The sequence below is a fragment of the Rhinatrema bivittatum genome, chromosome 7 (genome assembly GCF_901001135.1).
Source record: "Rhinatrema bivittatum chromosome 7, aRhiBiv1.1, whole genome shotgun sequence".
Classification (NCBI taxonomy): domain Eukaryota; kingdom Metazoa; phylum Chordata; class Amphibia; order Gymnophiona; family Rhinatrematidae; genus Rhinatrema; species Rhinatrema bivittatum.
In genome coordinates, this window is record NC_042621.1 from 177,185,345 (window position 1) to 177,204,312 (window position 18,968).

The following is an 18,968-nucleotide window of genomic DNA, read 5'->3' on the forward strand; positions in this document are numbered from 1 at the left end:
CGACCTAGATAAACTGGCCAGCACATGGGGCGCCTCTCCAGTACCTCGACTGCCGGAAGACAGGTCCAAGAGGAACCAGCACATCTTTCCGAGGCCCTCCAGAGGTAGAAGCTCCCAACGCTTCACTCCCTATAGGAGTCGCTACCAGGCACCTCGTCCTCAGGCCAGGAACCAGACCTTTCGGACCAAGCAGCGCAAGAGGGAAGCCGGCTCGGGTTCAGGTCCCAGCCGCGCCTCACAATGAGAATCAGCCGATCCATCCGGGGGACGGAGCCATAGGGGGCAGGTTAACCCTATTCTGTCCCAGATGGGTCGAGATTACGTCGGACCAGTGGGTCCTCGCCATCATCCGAGAGGGCTATTATCTGGACTTCCATCACACCCCTCCGGACAGGTTTGTGGAGTCTCCGTGTCCAATCCACAAGAAGGCGGCATTAGATTTTACCCTGGCGAGGCTCCTGTCCTTGAAAGCCATAATCCCAGTACCTGCAAGGGAAATGGATTCTGGGCACTATTCCATTTATTTCATGGTGCCCAAGAAAGAGGGCACTTTCCAGCCCGTATTAGACCTCAAGTCAGTCAACCGATACTTAAGGGTCCCGAGGTTTCGCATGGAAACTCTGCGCTCAGTCAAGACCGCAGTACAGCCAGGGGAGTTCCTCACGGCCTTAGACTTGTCAGAAGCCTACCTGCATATCCCGATCCATCAGGATCGTCAGCGTTACCTACGCTTCAAGGTTCTGGGACGACACTTCCAATTCCGGGCTTTGTTCTTCGGGTTAGCCACGGCGCCGCGGACCTTCACCAAGGTGATTGTAGTGGTAGCAGCGGCGCTCAGACGGGAAGGAATCCTTGTCCATCCCTACCTAGACAATTGGCTGATCAGGGCGAAATCCCGAGAGGAGAGCCATCGGGCAACCAACAGAGTGATCGCCCTTCTGGAAAGCCTGGGATGGGTAGTCAACCTGAGCAAGAGTTGCCTACAGCCTTCCCAATCACTGGAATACCTGGGAGTCCAGTTCGACACCCAGGCAGACAAAGTCAGTCTCACCACCAAGAGAAGATTAAAACTCCAGACGCCTCTACGGTTCTTGATGGGAGCCAGCCGGCCCATAGCTTGGGATTATTTGCAGGTTCTCGGTCTCATGGCATCCACCCTGGAAGTGGTACCCTGGGCGCGGGCCCATATGAGACCACTACAACGCTCCCTTCTCTCTCAATGGAGCGCACGCTTCCGGAATTACTCCGTGCATCTACCTCTACCAGCCAGAGTGCGGACCCAGCTACGGTGGTGGTTGCAGTCCGACCACATGAGCAAGGGGTCGAAGATGTCCTCCCCCACATGGACTCTGCTCACCACAGATGCCAGCCTGAGCGGATGGGGAGCACACTGCGAAGAGCTCACCGCCCAGGGGCGGTGGAGCAGAGAAGAGTCGGGGTGGAACATCAACCGTCTAGAGGCACGGGCAATCCGGTTAGCCTGCCTGCAATTTGCTCCCAGACTGCGGAACAGAGCAGTCAGAGTGATGTCCGACAATGCCACCACGGTGGCATACATCAACCGACAGGGCGGAACCAGAAGCCAACAGGTGTCCCTAGAGATAGCCCCGCTGATGGCTTGGGCAGAGGCGAATCTCCAGGACATCTCCGCCGTCCACATTGCCGGAAGGGACAACACAGCGGCAGACTTCCTCAGCAGGGAAAGCCTAAATCCGGGAGAATGGCAGCTGTCCCCCACAGCCTTCCAGATGATTGTGGATCAGTGGGGGACTCCGGACAAGGACCTACTAGCGGACAGGTCCAATGCTCAAGTACCCAGATACTTCAGCCGCAAGCGAGATCCGTTCTCTCACGGGATCGACGCCCTGGTTCAGCCATGGCCTCCAGGGCTCTGCTATACGCCTTTCCGCCATGGCCCCTGCTGGGCGCCCTTATACACAAGATTCAGAGGCACAGGGGCCTAGTTCTTCTAGTGGCACCAGACTGGCCAAGAAGACCCTGGTACGCGGACATGAGAAGACTGCTGACAGGGGAACCCCTTCCCCTGCCTCCTCTCAGGGACCTGCTTCGTCAAGGTCCCATCCTCCACGAGGATCCGGCTCAATTCTCTCTTACGGTCTGGCCATTGAGAGGGCTAGGCTGAAGAAAAGAGGTTACTCGGAGCCGGTGATAGACACACTCCTCCGAGCTCGCAAGTTTTCCACATCCCTCACCTACATAAGGATCTGGAGAGTATTTGAAGCCTGGTGCGACACTCATGGCACCAATCCACATGCGACTACTATCCCTATTGTTCTGGATTTCCTGCAGGATGGGCTTCAGAAGGGTCTCTCCCTAAGCTCCATCAAGGTTCAGGTGGCTGCACTGTCTTGCTACGGTCCCAGGAGGGATGGCAAGACCATTGCCACGCACCCAGATGTGTCCCGCTTCCTGAAAGGAGTCAAGCACATTCGTCCGCCACTGAAGTGGCCAGTGCCCCTGTGGAACCTCAACCTCGTTTTGGATTTCCTCGCGGGATCCACCTTCAGACCCCTTTGGGGCCTGTCTCTCCGTTCGCTAACTTTGAAGATGGTGTTCCTGCTGGCGGTATGTTCAGCACGCCGCATCTCGGAGCTACAAGCGCTGTCCTGCCGTGATCCCTTTCTTAGAATCACTCCTGAGGCTATCCATCTTCGCACGGTTCCCTCCTTCCTACCTAAAGTAGTCTCACAATTTCACCTCAACCAAACCATATCCTTGCCAACCACGGCGGGTTTGAAGAAATCAGAAGAAGGGCGTTTGCTACGCCATCTCGACATCGGCAGATTACTGCCCAGATACCTGGAAATGACAGAAGCAGTACGAAAGACGGACCATCTGTTCGTCCTTCACAGCGGGAAGAAACAAGGAGAAGCGGCCTCACGGCCCACCATCGCCCGCTGGATCAAAGAAGTTATCAGAGCGGCCTACGTAGAGGCCGGGAAGTCACCGCCTCTGCAGGTCAAGGCTCATTCTACCAGAGTGCAGGCAGCCTCCTGGGCAGAATCTAAGATGCTGTCGCCCGCGGAGATATGTAAGGCGGCGACATGGTCCTCCCTCCATACCTTTTCCAGATTTTACCATCTGGATGTCCAGGCCAGGGAGGACACAGCATTTGCGAGGGCAGTCCGACGCGGTCCTCAGGCAGCCTCCCACCCAGTTCGGGAGTAGCTTTTGTACATCCCACTTGTTCTGAGTCCATCTGGCTACACGCTAGGAAATGTTGAGATTATTTACCTGATAATCTCCTTTTCCTTAGTGTAGACAGATGGACTCAGCATCCCGCCCGGCTGCCAGTATACATGGGTTTCACCGATTCAAGGTAAGCCTTATCACTTCTTACATGAATGCGTCCACTCTACCAGGTGTCGACGTCTTCCGGTTGGGAACGCTGGCGGTCTCCAACGTCTATCAATCGGTATGGGGAATCCTGTTTCACTAATTAATTGATCGGTCAGTACACATATATCCATAACAGCTTTTGCAAGGAAGATTACTGAGTGGCTTCACTTCCTGTGGGGGTATATGTACCCGTGCTGACGTCAGATCCGTCTCCAACTGCTAGCACGAGCACACTATACCCACTTGTTCTGAGTCCATCTGTCTACACTAAGGAAAAGGAGATTATCAGGTAAGTAATCTCAACATTAGGTTATTCAGTCTCATCTCATATGGCTTTTGGTGCAGACGCCGCACCCTTTGATATCAATACAGGCCTTGATTTGTATTGCAAAATGAATCACTTGCTTTTCACTGTGATTCTGGTTTTCTTTGGGAGACCTTAACTTAGTCTTCCTTTTGTTCTAAACTCAATCTGACCTAGAACAAGTAGTTTGATCTCATAGCAGGGAACTTTTTTCTTAATTTAAGAGACTGTTGAAAACAGTGGTATGATGTTTGAACCTCAGAATTCATTGATTCTATCCCCTCCCCCATTACAAATAAAATTTGTCCAAAAGTAAGATAGACCTATAAAAATAAATATAGACATGTGGATACACAAACAGGGACCATTTGGTTTATGGGAAAATGATAAGATTTACTTAATGTCTCATGTGAAAATCAGCATTGTTAATTGTCTATTGCCATGTGATTGGGTAGTTCATTCCCTTCATTATGGAGTCAATTCCTGCTCTGTGCATAGCACAGATATTACCTACCATTGTAGAATAGCTAAGGAATACAGAAACTAATTTTGCTTCAGTGTCCAACTTCTGTTTTCTGTTTTGTAGGTGTATTTACAGGTTATAACACATTAAACATGGCCCTGGCTTTGCCAGATGATGGCAAAGTGGTTGGCTGCGAGGTGAATAATGACTACGTCAGTATTGGGATACCATTTTGGAAAGAGGTACCTATAAACATCTGATTAAAGTATGTTTAAAACTTCAGCTCCCATAGAAGGTCTGAAATTGTTCAATTGACGCCTGTGTGATTTTGTACCTATTGTACCCCGGTGTAAAGGGATCACATTTCTGCCCTTTGCCAGCTTGTTGCCCCTTGCTAAAAAAAAAACAACTCATCAGCAGAGATTTCAGCTGGTCTGAGTGCTCTCCCTTAGGGGGGTCTCAATCAGACCCTGCCCCTGTTGTGAGATCAGAGTGTTAGTTGTGTTAGGGAAGTGGTCCTGCGAGATAATAAAAACTCCTGCCCATGTGGTACAGGAGGAGAATTGAGACGTGAGTGCAGAAGCTGAATGTGGAGGATTCCAGATCTTGGAGCCTTGTATGCCTGCTTTTTTCACAGAGGGGCATCGTTGGGTCTGGGTCCCTCCACAACGAAAGCCGGGGGAGATGAGTCTTTGCCAGAGGAGGATTTCTGGAGAAGTGTGACAGAATAAAGTCTGGACCTGAGAGGGGCTGGGGTCCTAGCTTTTACTGGACGGAGAGGAGATTAGGAGAAATACCTTATTCATCCCAGGAGAGAGAGGGAGGGAGGGAGGGAAGTGCATCCTGAGATGTGTAGTTTCTAGAGGGGAGTTCTTGAAGGAAAAGAAACTGGCCTGCTATTGAGAGAAGAATCCTATGAAAGTGATTCAAAGAGGAAGCTGATTTAAAAAGAGAGATTTATTTGAAGGAAGAAGTAGCTGCCATACCAAGCAGGTACTGGAGGGCTCCCAGGGAAGAAGAGTCCTTGTCCGAGTGAGCTGACTGTTTGGAATTGTGCTGAAACGTTTTGTGAAAAGAGACTGAGTTTATTTTTTGTGTAATGTTCTGGACTTTGATTTTTTTTTTTCCCCAGCTATCAGTGAGAGTAATAACTTTATTTTTGAACAACCTTGGAATCCATGTGGTGTTTTTTGTGAGACTTCTGGACTGGTGTGGGGGAAGAACCCCTGTGAGAAGAAAAACTGCTTCTTTCTCCCCTGTGCTGAGAGGACATGAGGCCGGGCCTGGGCAATGACCCTCCCCATTTGCCCCCAAGGCCCAAGAACTGACCGGGACAGGGGCTAAACCTTGAATATTTTTCATAAAAAAATATATAAAGCCAGACGTACACAGGCAGACCTGGCATCATGAATGGACAAGGGGGGCATTTCCAAATCCTTCTGTCCTCCAAGCTCCTGTCAGCGGGATAAGTTTAACTCCCAGCTGTCCCGGTTAGGAAAGAGTGTTGCCGGGTCCTTTCAGAAATCGGCAACCGTGGGGCTACAATTAGAGAGTCACAGCAAAGGAAAGTCGATGGAATGTTAAAACGGAAAAGAGAGACTTAAATGGGGAAACGTTTTACTTCCTCCTCCAGTGACAGTGGCAGGCAAAGGAAGAGAATGGTCCATTAGATAAGCATCTGTAGCTTTCCCCAGCCTCTCCATTTCCAGGGGGAACCTTAACCTCCCTCCCTAAGCCCTGGGTTCAGGGGAGAGCTGAGAGTTAAACCAGCTCAGGGTCCTGTCGGAGATACAGACAGAAAGCGAGTCAAGAGCTTTTTCTTAGTACATAGGAGAAATACAAAGTGATTCAAAGGACGTGCCAGGGATTCGTTTTCTTTGTGTGGCTATCAAGGCCTGACCTGCTGTCGTAGTTGCCGTAGGGCTGCTGCTCTGAGAGGGAGGGTGGTGAAAGCAGAAGGAAGAGGCGAGAGAGAGCACAGGGGAAAGGGAGGAATGTGCAAGAAGAAGATGGGCATGGAAAGAGTACAGGAGAAAAGGAAAACAGAGAAACGATGGCAGAAAAAGGACTAAATGGTCCATCCAGTCTTCCTAGTAAGCTTATCGTTGTATTTGCTGTGCCGTGCAGGTTATCCCCATACTTATCAGTTTCCCAGACCATAAAAGTCAGGGCCCTCAATTGCCATCTGAATCCAATCCTCCATTACCTTTTGCCATGGAAGCAGACAGCAATGTTGGAGTCGCATCAAAAGCATCAGGCTTATAGGTAAAGGATAGTAACCGCCGCATCAGCAAGTTACCCCCATGCTCATTTGTTTCCCCAGACTGTAAAAGTCGGGGCCGTTGTTGGTTGATGGCTGAATCCAATTCCCCTTTTCCCCCTGCCATTAAAGCAGAGAGAAATAATGGAGTTGCATGAGCAGGATGAAGGCTTGTTGGTTAAGGGTAGTAACTGCCGCACCAGCAAGTTACCCCCATGCACTCTTTTCCTCATTTCCATCCTCTAGCCTTTAGTGAGTGCAGGACAAAGGGAGTAGAGAAGAGCAGATAGAAAAGGAGAAAGGGAAGGGAGATAAAATGTAGAGGGAAAAGAGGTAGAAGAAGAGAGAATGAAATGAATTAAGAATTTGCTGAAGAAGAGAGACAAAGAAAGGAGAAGCAGAACAGAAATAGAAAATATAAAGGAACGAGAAGAGAGATACCAGAGAGAGACTATAAACAGCCAGAGAGAAGTGGAAGAGAGGATGAGAAAAAAAAGGGAGACACAGAGCAAGAAATAAAACCAGAGACATCAAAGTTTAGAAAACTATTGTAGTGTCTGAGATTATTGATTAATTGATATAAAGAATCTTGGGATCCAGTTCAAAGCATTATGGTCTGCATGAATAACCAACTAAATACAAAAGAACCAAAAAACAGCCTTCTTCACCTCAGCATATCAACCCAAAAAAGACCTTGTGTGTAGTAATTTTCTTAGGCTGTGCTCATCAAATATTTATGAATTTGTGTAACCACATCAGCAAGCCAGACGACGGCAGTGTTATGACTTGCCGTCCGGACCACTCGTCATTTGCGGTATATGCACCTTCTATATATTGCAATCAATTCTTTCAAAAGTGCGATGTGTTCACCTTCAATATATTACAATAAAATATTTCGAAAAACCATAGTCCCAACAGTGTATAAATTTCATCTGTAGCCTCTTCAAATCCTTTTGAGGAACAGATGAAATTTATACACTGTTGGGACTATGGTTTTTCGAAATATTTTATTGTAATATATTGAAGGTGAACACATCGCACTTTTGAAAGAATTGATTGCAATATATAGAAGGTGCATATACCGCAAATGACGAGTGGTCCGGACGGCAAGTCATAACACTGCCGTCGTCTGGCTTGCTGATGCGGTTACACAAATTCATAAATATTTGATGAGCACAGCCTAAGAAAATTACTACACACAAGGTCTTTTTTGGGCTGCATGAATAACCAACATGGAGAAGATTTATGTTCTAGAAATTCTGAATTTGATGGGCTTTTTCTGTTGTCTATTTTCAGCTTGACAGGACATGTCCCAGATGCAGGGCGAACCTTCTGCCTTGCGCCCACCACCCCCCTGATCCCGTCCCCAACTCCTACCTCATTCGCTGAAATGCCACTCGTGGCCCCCTGAGTGTGTGCTTCTCTGGGCTATGAGCAGGATGGGCACCGCTCACAGCCTGCTGAGTCTCTACTCCTCTCTGAAGCGAGCAGGATAGGCTCCGCTCGCGGCCCCACATGGCTGCTCTTCGGTGCCCTCTAATGGTTGGCGACTACCTAGTTCACCTAATGGGACGCACTGGCTCTGCCCAGATGAGTTAAATTGGGTCACTAAAATTTTTTTAATAATAAAATTTAAAGAATGTTTTTTAAGTATCAAAATGTTACCCATTTGGTGGGGCAATAATCAAAACTTTTTCTGTGGGTAGACATGCATTTATTTTAATTCTCCACCTCACCGCCGATAGCGCTTATACTTCTACCTGCTTAAATTCAGGGATGAGTACATGTCAGGAGAAACAACGAATATACAGAGGCTTCGTATTCAAATCTTCATACATACTTTAAGGCACATACTTTGCACTTGCTCTGATATTTATTTATTTATTTTTGGTTTTTATATACCGATCTTTTTGCATTAGATACAAATCAAACCGGTTTACAAAGAACGTAAACTTGCCTGTAGGCTATACATAGAACCATGAACATTAACCTGGAAGAACCTGGAAAAACAATTTGAATTATATAGCAATAAAAGTCACAATAAGCGATTGATTCCATTAAATTGGGCTTAGATTCAATTAGGTTGAAGAAAATGAGATGAAGTGTAGAATGATAGGAAAAAGGGAAGAAAAAGGCAGAATAAGACCAAAGGGTAACTGGAGGTCTCTTCAAGGGAAATGAGTTAGAGAAAATGAAAAGTGAAATATGAAAGCAGAAATAAAACAAGCCAAACTTGAGGTGAGGAATGAGCAGAGATATGCTGCGAAAAGAGGAGAGAATGTGTTAACTAAGATGCTGTTTCTGGAAAGGCTAGGTTGAATAACCAGGTTTTTAGTTTTTTCTTGAAGGAGATTGGGCAGGGATCCTGTCTGAGGTCTGGTGGGAGAATGTTCCATTGAATGGGACCTGCGGAAAAAAGGCCCTGTTCCTTAGAGAAGTTTTAACTTGAGGGACAAAGAGAGTACCTTAGTAAGCTCTTCTCTTAGGTCTTGTGGAGGTATTGGGGTGAATCTGGAAGGTGAGATCGATTGGAGCAAGTTTGTGGAGGGTTTTGTGCATGATGGTCAGCACTTTGTAGATGATTCTATATTTAATCGGAAGCCAGTGGAGGTTGTAGAGGATAGGTGTGATGTGATCCCTCTTATTAGTATTCGTTAAAATCCTGGCGGCTGAGTTCTGTAACATCTGAAGTGGCTTAATGGTGACAGCTGGGAGCCCAAGCAACAACGAGTTACAGTAATCTACTTTGGTAAGTATGATTGATTGCAGAACCAAACGGAAATATTGTACACACCAGCTGGATTTTTCGAAGGGAAACTCTGCAAGGAATCTCCCTTTGAGAACAGGGACTGTAAACCACACAGGGACTGTAAACCACACAGCCATGATCATTACTGCCCTTCCTGAGACTAAGTTGGTAGCAATTTTTCCAAAGAACATTTCCCATAGTTCTTACAAACTGCTAGTACTATGGGAACAAGTACCCCAGGTTTGCTTGACAAAAATCTGGTAACATACAGGCAGATACAGTACAGTGCTCTCCGACGGAGCGCACTGTTAGCCGGCATTTGGATGCATGTTTTCGACACGCTAGCTTTACCCCTTATTCAGTAAGGGGTAATACCGCGTCCAAAACGTGCATTCAACCCCCCTGAACCTAATAGCGCCCGCAATAGGCAAATGCATGTTGATGACCCTATTAGGTATTCCCGCGCGATTCAGTAAGTAAAATGTGCAGCCAAGCCGCACATTTTATTTTCAGAAATTAGCGCCTACCCAAAGTTTTAAAAAGTTAAAAAAAAAAAAAATTTTTTTGAAATAGGCCCGCGGCTCGCAGGTTGAAAACTGGATGCTCAATTTTGCCGGCATCCGGTTTCCGAACCCGTGGCTGTCGGTGGGCTCGAGAACCGATGCCGGCAAAATTGAGCGTCGGCTGTCATACCCGCTCAGCCGCCGCTCCTGTCCAAAAAGAGGCGCTAGGGACGCGCTAATTTAAATAAATGTATTTATTGTATCGCGCGCACAGGAGAGTGCTCTTCCGCGTTTTTTTACTGTATCGGCCCGTTAGTGTTTCTCCTGTTACATAGACGATATAGACATCCTATGTTCTTCTCTAAATTCAGTGCATCTAGCCCCTTACATTGGCAGGGTTGTGTTGAATCTGCTTCTCATTTCCATATGTGGTGGAACCGTCTCACTGTTGGTGATTTTTGGCAGCAGGTTGACCTGATGATTAGAGAAATATTGGGTCATCCTCTTCAACATACTGCCTCATTGTGTTTGCTGGGTAGATGGGATGAATTTGCTTTGCATAAAACTACTAAACTCCTTGCTATTCATTTATTAAATGCTGCACGCATCACTATCGCTTATTATTGGAAATCATCTCCTTCAACTACTCACTGGAAATTAGTGGTAGCTATCGCTACAATGGAAAAGGTTTCCTTCTCGCTTCTCAACAAGCAGGAGGCCTACGATAACATATGGAAGCTGCACTGGCAGGGGAGGCAATGTATTGAGTGATGCATATTTGCCTTGAATACCTTTTTAACCCTACATTCATTATATTGTTCATGATATGGTATTTAAGGTTTAAGGTTTATTTATCATTTATATACCGTTGTCTCAGCATAGCCTTCACAGCGGTTAACATTTCAATAAATACATAAAAGCAATGAAATTACAATCAGTCATCAAAGAATTAACAGCTAAAATAATTAAAAGAATAGAAATTACAAAAACACATTAGCTGTTAAAATAAAGATTAAAAGTAAAGTATAGTAAAACAGGTATTAAATCGATAAAAATACCAAAAGCACAAATTTAGCGTTTCTAGCATTTTTAAAAGAAGAAGAAAAGAAAAAGAAAACAGCTGTAGATAGTAAGCTTGTGTGCATGCCTATTTCTCATTTTCAATGTAAGCAGCATTAAACAGCCATGTCTTAAGTTCAGCTTTAAACTTGTTTTTATCCTGTTGCAGCCTTAATTGAGATGGTAACGTACTCCACAGTTTTGATCCTGCAATTGACAGCGCTCTCTCTCTCTTATTTCATTTGTATTCTATGTTTATATTATTGGTATTCATGATGTTACTGTTTTGCTTTCTGTGTGATGTCATTTCTTGCTACATCCCTAAATAAAGAGATATAAAAAAAAAAAATCTGATAACTTTAAGTCAGTAGCAGGAGCACTGGTGAGGTGCAGAATAGCTGGGTTATGTGAGCCAGTGTGTAGAAGAGAGGGGAAGCACAAAGACATTTCACCTGCACTGACCCTGAGGTGACCTGCCCCCTCCTCCCCATGGCACTTGCCTGGGCTACTACTGCCTGTGTGATTGGAAGAATGTATCAATAGGGAGGGGATGGAGAGGTAGATTACCTCTCTTTCTTAGTCCTTTCGGCTGAGCACATGTTCTAAAGGCAGCTTGATTGTTGATAGGGTACCACTGTCAAACCTGCTGCCTCTGGAAGAATCAGCTCCATTGAATCCATGAAACAAGTGGTAAGAAAAAGAGAGGACCAAGATTTGAGTTGGAGAGCGGGAGAGAAAGAAGAACAAGGATTAAGCTGGAGAAGGGGTGGACAGGTACATAGAGTAAGCTGGGGAGAGGGAAGGACAGGAGGAAGGGGAAGAGGGCTAATCTTTAGAATGACACTGGAGGGTGGAAAAAAGAGAGGATTATTACTGAACCGAGTCCTCACTCCAATAAGTGGATGCTTTCCTGCCCCTTCCCATTCCCATTCCACCGTAGTGTCGATGCTGTAGTTGGCCCTGTAATGAGGGTCATGAAAGTTTGGAGGATTGTTCATTTTGTTCCTTGAAATGTAGTATCTCTTCGAAAATAGTACCTAGAAAGCTATGTCTTAGCTTTAAGATCCATTTCAGGATCACACACCACTCACGATTTCCATTTCTTCTGGTTGAAGAAGCCCCTTTCATGGAAACCTCATGAAGACTTGAGATCTCTGATGGACATTTATATTTGGAAAACTATAGCATGTTGAGACATGTATCTTTGTTCCAGCAACCAAGATTCTAATAAAACATTTGGATTATTGCAAATTACCCATCAAGGAAGGGTGACTAGGCCCTTCATGAGTAAGTGGCATTGATTCTACTGATTTTCAACACACAAAGGGGCCGATGTAATAAGATCCACAGTGAAATCGGCGCTAGTTGTCTGCGTGTATTTTTTTAGCACGCATGGCAAAAACTGGTTCCTCTGTCGGATGTAATAAGGGGACAGCATGCAAATGAGATACATGCAGAAATCAGCACAAAAGAAATATCCGTGCAGATATGCTTGTTAAAACGCATGCTGAAGTTCTCTATGCAATAAACTGTGCATAAACCTGCATTAATGTAGTGATCCATGATTGATTCTCGGTTGAAAGCTTTTAAGACAGTAGTAAGTTAGTGGTCTGGGAGTGGAACTGAAGGTGGGTAGAGCAATATCTAACCCCTTCATGATTCGTCACCAACCACGTGGGAGCTATAATGGTGGATGCGGGTGAATGGGGAAAATGCAGCAGAGATTTGAGCTACAAAAGCATTCAGCATTTCTGACATGTGCCTTATTCCCTCTCTGACATCTCTTCTGGCTTCTGCTGCTTAATTGTTTGACTTCCAGACAGGCACTTACACTTAACTCCTGCCTTGACCCAGGCATTAAAAAACCCACTTAAAAATACCCCATGACACCAGCGCAGCTCCCTGCATTGCCCATGAATAGTTAATTGCCTCCTTTTCATGTCATTAGCATGGACTCGAGCTAAACCAGCCACTGCTCTTTGAGCGGGTTTGTGGGTACATTTTTTCTTTGCTAACCGTGTTATTACATACACGCAGAAAATTAGCGCAGAAAAACATGCATAATACTATGCACACAAACCCATGGTAGGTCTGTTGCAGCTTATTTCATCAGCCCCAATATATTTCAAAAGACAATGCAAGCCACTTGGCTGCAGCCGTGTTTAGTGTTGCACACAATTCTGCAACTTCCTTACAAAAATGTGGTCACAAATTTATCTGCTTTAATGTATTCTACAAGTGGTTGAAAGAAAAGTCTTAAATACCTGTGCTGTATTTCTTTATAGTTTCAAATATAGGCAAACTCAATTGATGCAAAACTGTGGTTTGCAGCTCTATCCCTTGGTTTCAAAGTTTGTAGATAGTCCGTGAATTCCATCACATTGTAAAGAATTGTGCCGCTGAGATGAGATTAGCAACTCTCTCTCCCTAAATCCAGCTGGGTGAGTCAGAGCAGATGTAGTTGATGAAATTGTAATTTCGGCTTGCAAACCAACAAATCTATGAGCTAGATGGAGAAGAGTGTCTCTCCAAAGTACATCATTGAGCTCTCTTTTCCATTTGAATGTGCCTTTTCTAAAGAAACTTTCAGTTTTGTCATTCTTGTCTGATGCAGATGTTTTCACACTGAAATTTTTTAAAATCTATTAGCAAGTATTTTTTATCACCTCCTAAGAGTACCATTGGACAAATATATGAAAACCAAAGTGTACTTATTCTTCTCCTAATGAAAATTTATTTTCAGAAATTTAACTTTTTTGTTCTAGATTTTTTTTCTAGTTTTAGGAAAAATAATTTGAGTTTGAGAGAATGATTTTTTCCATATACGGTAATTTAATAAAGAACCTAAGATTCCACTGAACTTCCATAAATTTATAAAAGTTGTACAAAACAGTGACCTTATGTTTTCTGTTCCTAACTAGTTCCAGCATTCAGGAAGTTTTCTTTCATAATTCTAGGCAGGAGTGGAGCATAAAATTGACTTGCGGATTAAACCTGCAGTTGAAACACTTGGTAAGTCAGTATGCATGGATGCGAATGTTTCTTCCCGTCTTTTTTTCAATATATATGTTATATATAAAATGTTCCTTTGTCCTTACTAATATTGGAGAATCTTGATTTTACCCCAGCCATAGTAGTGGTAGAGATGAAAGCAAATAAGTGCAGGCAAGAATAGAAGATTATAGCTTCTGAAGAGTGGAGTCAACCAGGACTCCTGCTCCAGGAGATACAGATTTGGTAGCTGGGAAAGTGAAGGGCCAGGCTAGAGAGAAGTGCATTTGAAGGCAGTTTGCACCTAGTTGTGAACTGAAAGGTTCTCCAAGATCTGTTTTACCCAGGGTCACAAAACTCCTTAATCCAGGCCTTCTAATAATGATCAAGACTGAAAAGTTGTGGTGTGTGCTGAAAGATCATAGTGGAACTCTATTTGCCCATAGTTACCTAACCTGGTAATGATGCTTGCCAGTGTTATCCATTAGAGTAATTTTGTATCTGCATTTACAGTGCAAATTGATAGGATTCTGCAGGTATTTGTGAGCAGTTTTTCAGCAGCTGTAGGAAATATTTGGGCAGCTCCTTGTGAAGCAGGGCAGTTGAATAATAGCAGCTGAACTAGCCTATACTATAGATTAATATTTTTTGTATTTGTCCAAAGTCCACAGCTTTCTGTGAATTATTTATTTTCCAACTATAGACCTCCTGGCTTTGGAATAAGACACTGAAAACTGTCATTATGGGCTAATTTGAAAACACAGGAGATTAACAGCTTTGTTTCATATGCAGATGAATTGCTGGCTGCTGGTGAAGCTGGTACCTATGACTTTGCCTTTATTGATGCTGACAAAAAGAGTTACAATGAGTACTACGAAAAATGTATTCGTCTTGTGAGGAAAGGGGGAATAATAGCTATTGATAACGTAAGTATAAGAAATGTGAGAACTCAACTTTTCAGCAGCCTCTAAGTGTCCATTCAGCTCAAATTGGAATATCATCACAGCTTCTTTAAACTTCCTTAATCATTTATTGCTGGCAACAAAAGGCATAATATGAAGCAAATAGATCATATATGTATTATAATCATCTATTGGGGATATTTTAACCTAGAAATGAAACGGCAGAAAAAGATCATATGGCCTATCTAGTCTGCCCATCCACCCAACAGTTAATTCCTTCAGACATCCTCTGTGTTTATCCCATTCTTGCTTGAATTCATATATTTTCTTCGTCTCCACCACCTCCATGGGAAGGCTGTTCAATGCATCCGCTACACTCTCCGTAAAGAAAGTCGGATAAGTCTTAAACAGCACTACTTAGCCAGATAAGTCAAAACTTATCTAGCTATGCTTAAAATAATGCCATGTATTTTTTTGACACGTGAACACGTTCTTGGGTAGATTTATGCATAATTCATACAGTGTGTATGCATTTGCACACACGATATAAAATACATGTTCATGCACACGCGCTTCCATATAGCTGTGTATATGGGTGTGCTTGCGCATGTTTGAAAGTTCCTCTTTATGTATGTACTTCAGGAACTGTAAATATTTTAGGGTACTTTGGCTTCTATTTTAGACAGAGTTCATTTTTCTGGTACCATTGTCCCTCAGACTATACAGTATGTTGTTGCTCACTTAAGGGTCACTACAGCCTTATTTATTTATTTGAAAATACATATATTCCGCTACTTCCAAAGAATACATTCAGCGCAGATTACAATTGAACATCCACAATGAAATAATACAATAAAAACATTATATACAGCATAAAATAAACATATAAAACAAACATATTTAAAACATGAAATATACATGTGCAAAATCATAAAATTTGTGTCAAGCTGCCTCACCAAATACCTCAACCAACAACAACGTCTTAAAAGCCTTTCTGAACACCTTTAAATCCTGTTCCCACCGAAGCACAACTGACAACTTATGCCATTCAGCAATTGCTGCTAAGAAAATTGTTCTTGCCCTCATTTGGGTTCCACTAAATTTTTTAACGGGGGGAATGACCAACAAATTAGTACTCTCTGACTTCAGAACTCTCGCGAGGGTATATAGATCAATATAGTCCCTTAATATGCAAGGAGAGGGATTCTTCAATAGCCTAAAAATAATAGTCACCAATCTAAAACACTCTCTCAATTTAACTGGGAGCCAATGCAAGTTCTTCAATACTGGGGGTTACATGTTCTCCCTAGATAACCTGTCATATTCGGACTGCTGCATTTTGTACCAACTGCAGGAAACACATCAACTTTTCTGGAAGCCCAACATACAGTACACCACAATAATCAAGATGACTTAAAACCAAGGCTTGCACAACCATACAGAAAAAAGCCAAAGGTAGAAAATGTTTCAATGGGCGCACCATTTTACGTTTATAAAAAAATGTTTTCATAATATGTGAAACTTGAGGCCTCATAGACAATTGAGAGTCCAAAAGCACTCCCAAACTTTTTACCTCAGAGTGGACTGGAATGGCTAGGTCTTTAGAAAGCCACACTGTTCCCTGGTTCTTCATATCAAAATCTTTACCTACCTACAAAATTTTAGTTCTTTGCATGCTTAAAAATAAGACATGTTTTGTTAACAATGCCTGCAACTTACTAACTATGTCTTGCAATCAAGCCTCTGGAACATCACCACTTACACCACATGGCAAAAAAAATTGGATGTCGTCGACATATATAAAATATTTGACTTTCAAGGAAAAAAGAAGAGCTCCAATCAGAGCTAAATAAATATTAAAAAGCACTGACGATAGTGCTGAACCTTGTGAGTGAGTGACTGCTGGTGAGGTAAAGCATCATAATCAAGAATGAAATGCAGCAGGACATGACATCTTCATTTACTGTATTCATAATGGTGTTTTTTTGTTAAAATTTGTTGATTGGGAAAGCCAGATTAAGACAACTGGTTCACAGATAAAATAACTTTCCCATGCCGACAGAGAATCAGAGGCAGGATTTCACCTGTATCTTGGTTCTGTAAACTAACTTGTAAACAAAGGGGTGGGCACTGTGGTCCTCCAATGCAACCTAACCGGTTGAATTTTCAGGATATCCTTAATGAATAGGCATGAGATTGATGTGGATGACACTACCTCAACTATATACAAATCTTTCTCATTAGGGATATCCTGAAAACCTGAGTAGTTACAGGGCCCTTGAGGACCAGATTTCCCACCCCTGCTGTAGACCATATCTACTCCCCTTGCACACTGTGGGGCAGATTTTCAAAGGCCAAGCGCGTAACATACGCGCTTTCGGAGCGGCCTTGGAGGGAACGGGGAAAGCCATAGGGGCTCCCCTCGGGCTCGGCACGCGCAAGGTGCACGTGTGCACCCCCTTGCGCATGCTGAGCCTGGATTTTATAATATGCGCACGGCAGCGCACGCATGTTATAAAATCGGGCGTACATTTTAAGATCTGGCCCTATGTGTACTATATGCCCTGCCAAGAATCTTTCTGTAGTATACTAGATTTGTAGTTTTCATACAGTTCCACAAGAACCCGTGTATCAGGGAAGAAAAACTGCCATATCATCCATATTTCCTTACTCATAGTCTGATAAAGAAATATTAGATTACTTTTTTCAGAATGGTTATATTGGAGGCCATTTTGAATAGCCCATGTTATTTGCATTCTATGCAGGCGCTTTAGCCGATGTACATTGCAGTCAGTTTTCAAAGGGAAACAGCGCATTGTTCCCCCCTTTGGAAAATCTGCAGCTGCAAAGTGCGCATGCTTAAAGCGGCCCATACTTTTCCACCTGCTGTTTTTGTGGGCAGCTTAGAGGCACCTGTTCTTTTGAAATGTCAAGCACAAGCACTCCGCCCTACTCCTCCGATCTAAGCAACACCTCTAAGCTACCTTCTCTTTAACCTGACAAAAGCACCTGCTGCTGGGAAAGAAAGCCCATGCATTCTTTTACCTGGGTGGAAGAGGGCGATTTTTCAGTCAAGCCGTTTTACCCAGGTAAATGGCTTGGGAAGTTGTCCTTATAAATTGCCTGCCACGAGGAACTATCTTGTCCTTTGCTCTGTCAGTTTGCAAATGTACTAAGGCATCATTTCTGTTCAGAAGCAGAACTCTTTGCTAATCCGTTTGGAACTGAAAGCCCACAAAACCTTTGTATGCAGCACACCTGCCGTGGTGGGAAAAATCTGATCCAACCTGAACATACAAATTGTCTCCTGGTGCTCTCTTCCACAGGTTTTGTTGAATGGTAAAGTTCTAAAGCCAAACAAAAAGGACATGGACTGGCAAGCCATCCAGCATCTGAATGAGAAGATCCTCCGAGACGCAAGAGTGAACATAAGCATGATCACCATGGCGGATGGGATCACATTTGCATTTAAATTATGAGCTCATATCAAAGAAATAAAGAAATGTCCATTCAAGAAAAGACTGTCCAGGTGGGAGTGCAGCGGGTTTTGCTACTATTCTTAAAGTATAATTTTTGATAAAAAAAAAAAAACCAAAAACAATGACACAGTAATTTATATATATATATAAATATATATATATATATATTTATATATATATAAATTGAAGTTTATCTGTCTCATGGTTTCTCACTGTTTTATTGTGATTTGTTTAATTTTAAATACCGGTAGTTTTATGACTTTTAACTTTTATGGTTTTAATCCTAGTTACCTTGTTTGCTGTTATGTTTTATATTTTTATGAATGTGAAATTGTAAACTGCCTAGAAATGGTGATAGGCAGTCTATAAACTATTTACATAAATAAATAAATAATAAATAAAATCAAGACCACAGTAATATATGTAAAGGGTAAAAGGTGTGAGAGTGGGGAAAGCAGCAGCACAGGAGCATCTCCGGGCAGGCAGAAATAGTGAGGAGTGTAAATAAGGTCTCGGGTTCAGACACAGCAGTGATCGTGTACAGCCGAACATCTGCCCTTAGGAACAGCTGGTGTAGAAGAGGAACATCGGTTATGCTGGGAAGTGCATGAACTGCAAAATTGCCAAGAGATGCATAATCCTGTTCCCCAATCCAGCTGGCAAATGGGCTTCACTGAAGCAAATGGGTACTGCTGTAACCCAGACAGCCTAGCGCCAGTGGTTTTGTCTGGGTAGTTGGAGGGGGGGGGAAGTGCCCTTGAGAAATAGAATAACAGTCAAATAAGTGAGCACTTTTCACACCAATTAAACAAAAATGTGCTGATGCAAGATGCAAAGTTGGATGAGCTGACAAAACTACTTCTTCCAGAATTGTAATTCATTACATAACGCAGAGCAG

General features: G+C 43.5%; 1 protein-coding gene across 2 annotated transcripts in view; it reads left to right on the forward strand.

Moving 5' to 3' along the window:
- The window catches only part of COMTD1 (catechol-O-methyltransferase domain containing 1), a 73,436-nt gene that overhangs the window by 41,749 nt on the left and 12,719 nt on the right, over positions 1–18,968 (forward strand). Inside the window, exons 4-7 of one of the 2 annotated variants that reach the window (XR_003857826.1) lie at positions 4,251–4,369; positions 13,656–13,710; positions 14,482–14,615; positions 17,918–18,120. Coding sequence is in view for 1 of the 2 variants with exons in the window: in XM_029609520.1 (XP_029465380.1) it covers positions 4,251–4,369; positions 13,656–13,710; positions 14,482–14,615; positions 17,918–18,070 (461 nt within the window). In the remaining variant the exon portion in view is untranslated. Of the gene's footprint in view, positions 1–4,250; positions 4,370–13,655; positions 13,711–14,481; positions 14,616–17,917; positions 18,193–18,968 lie in introns of those variants that run through there. The other variant, XM_029609520.1, reaches the window with a different exon arrangement.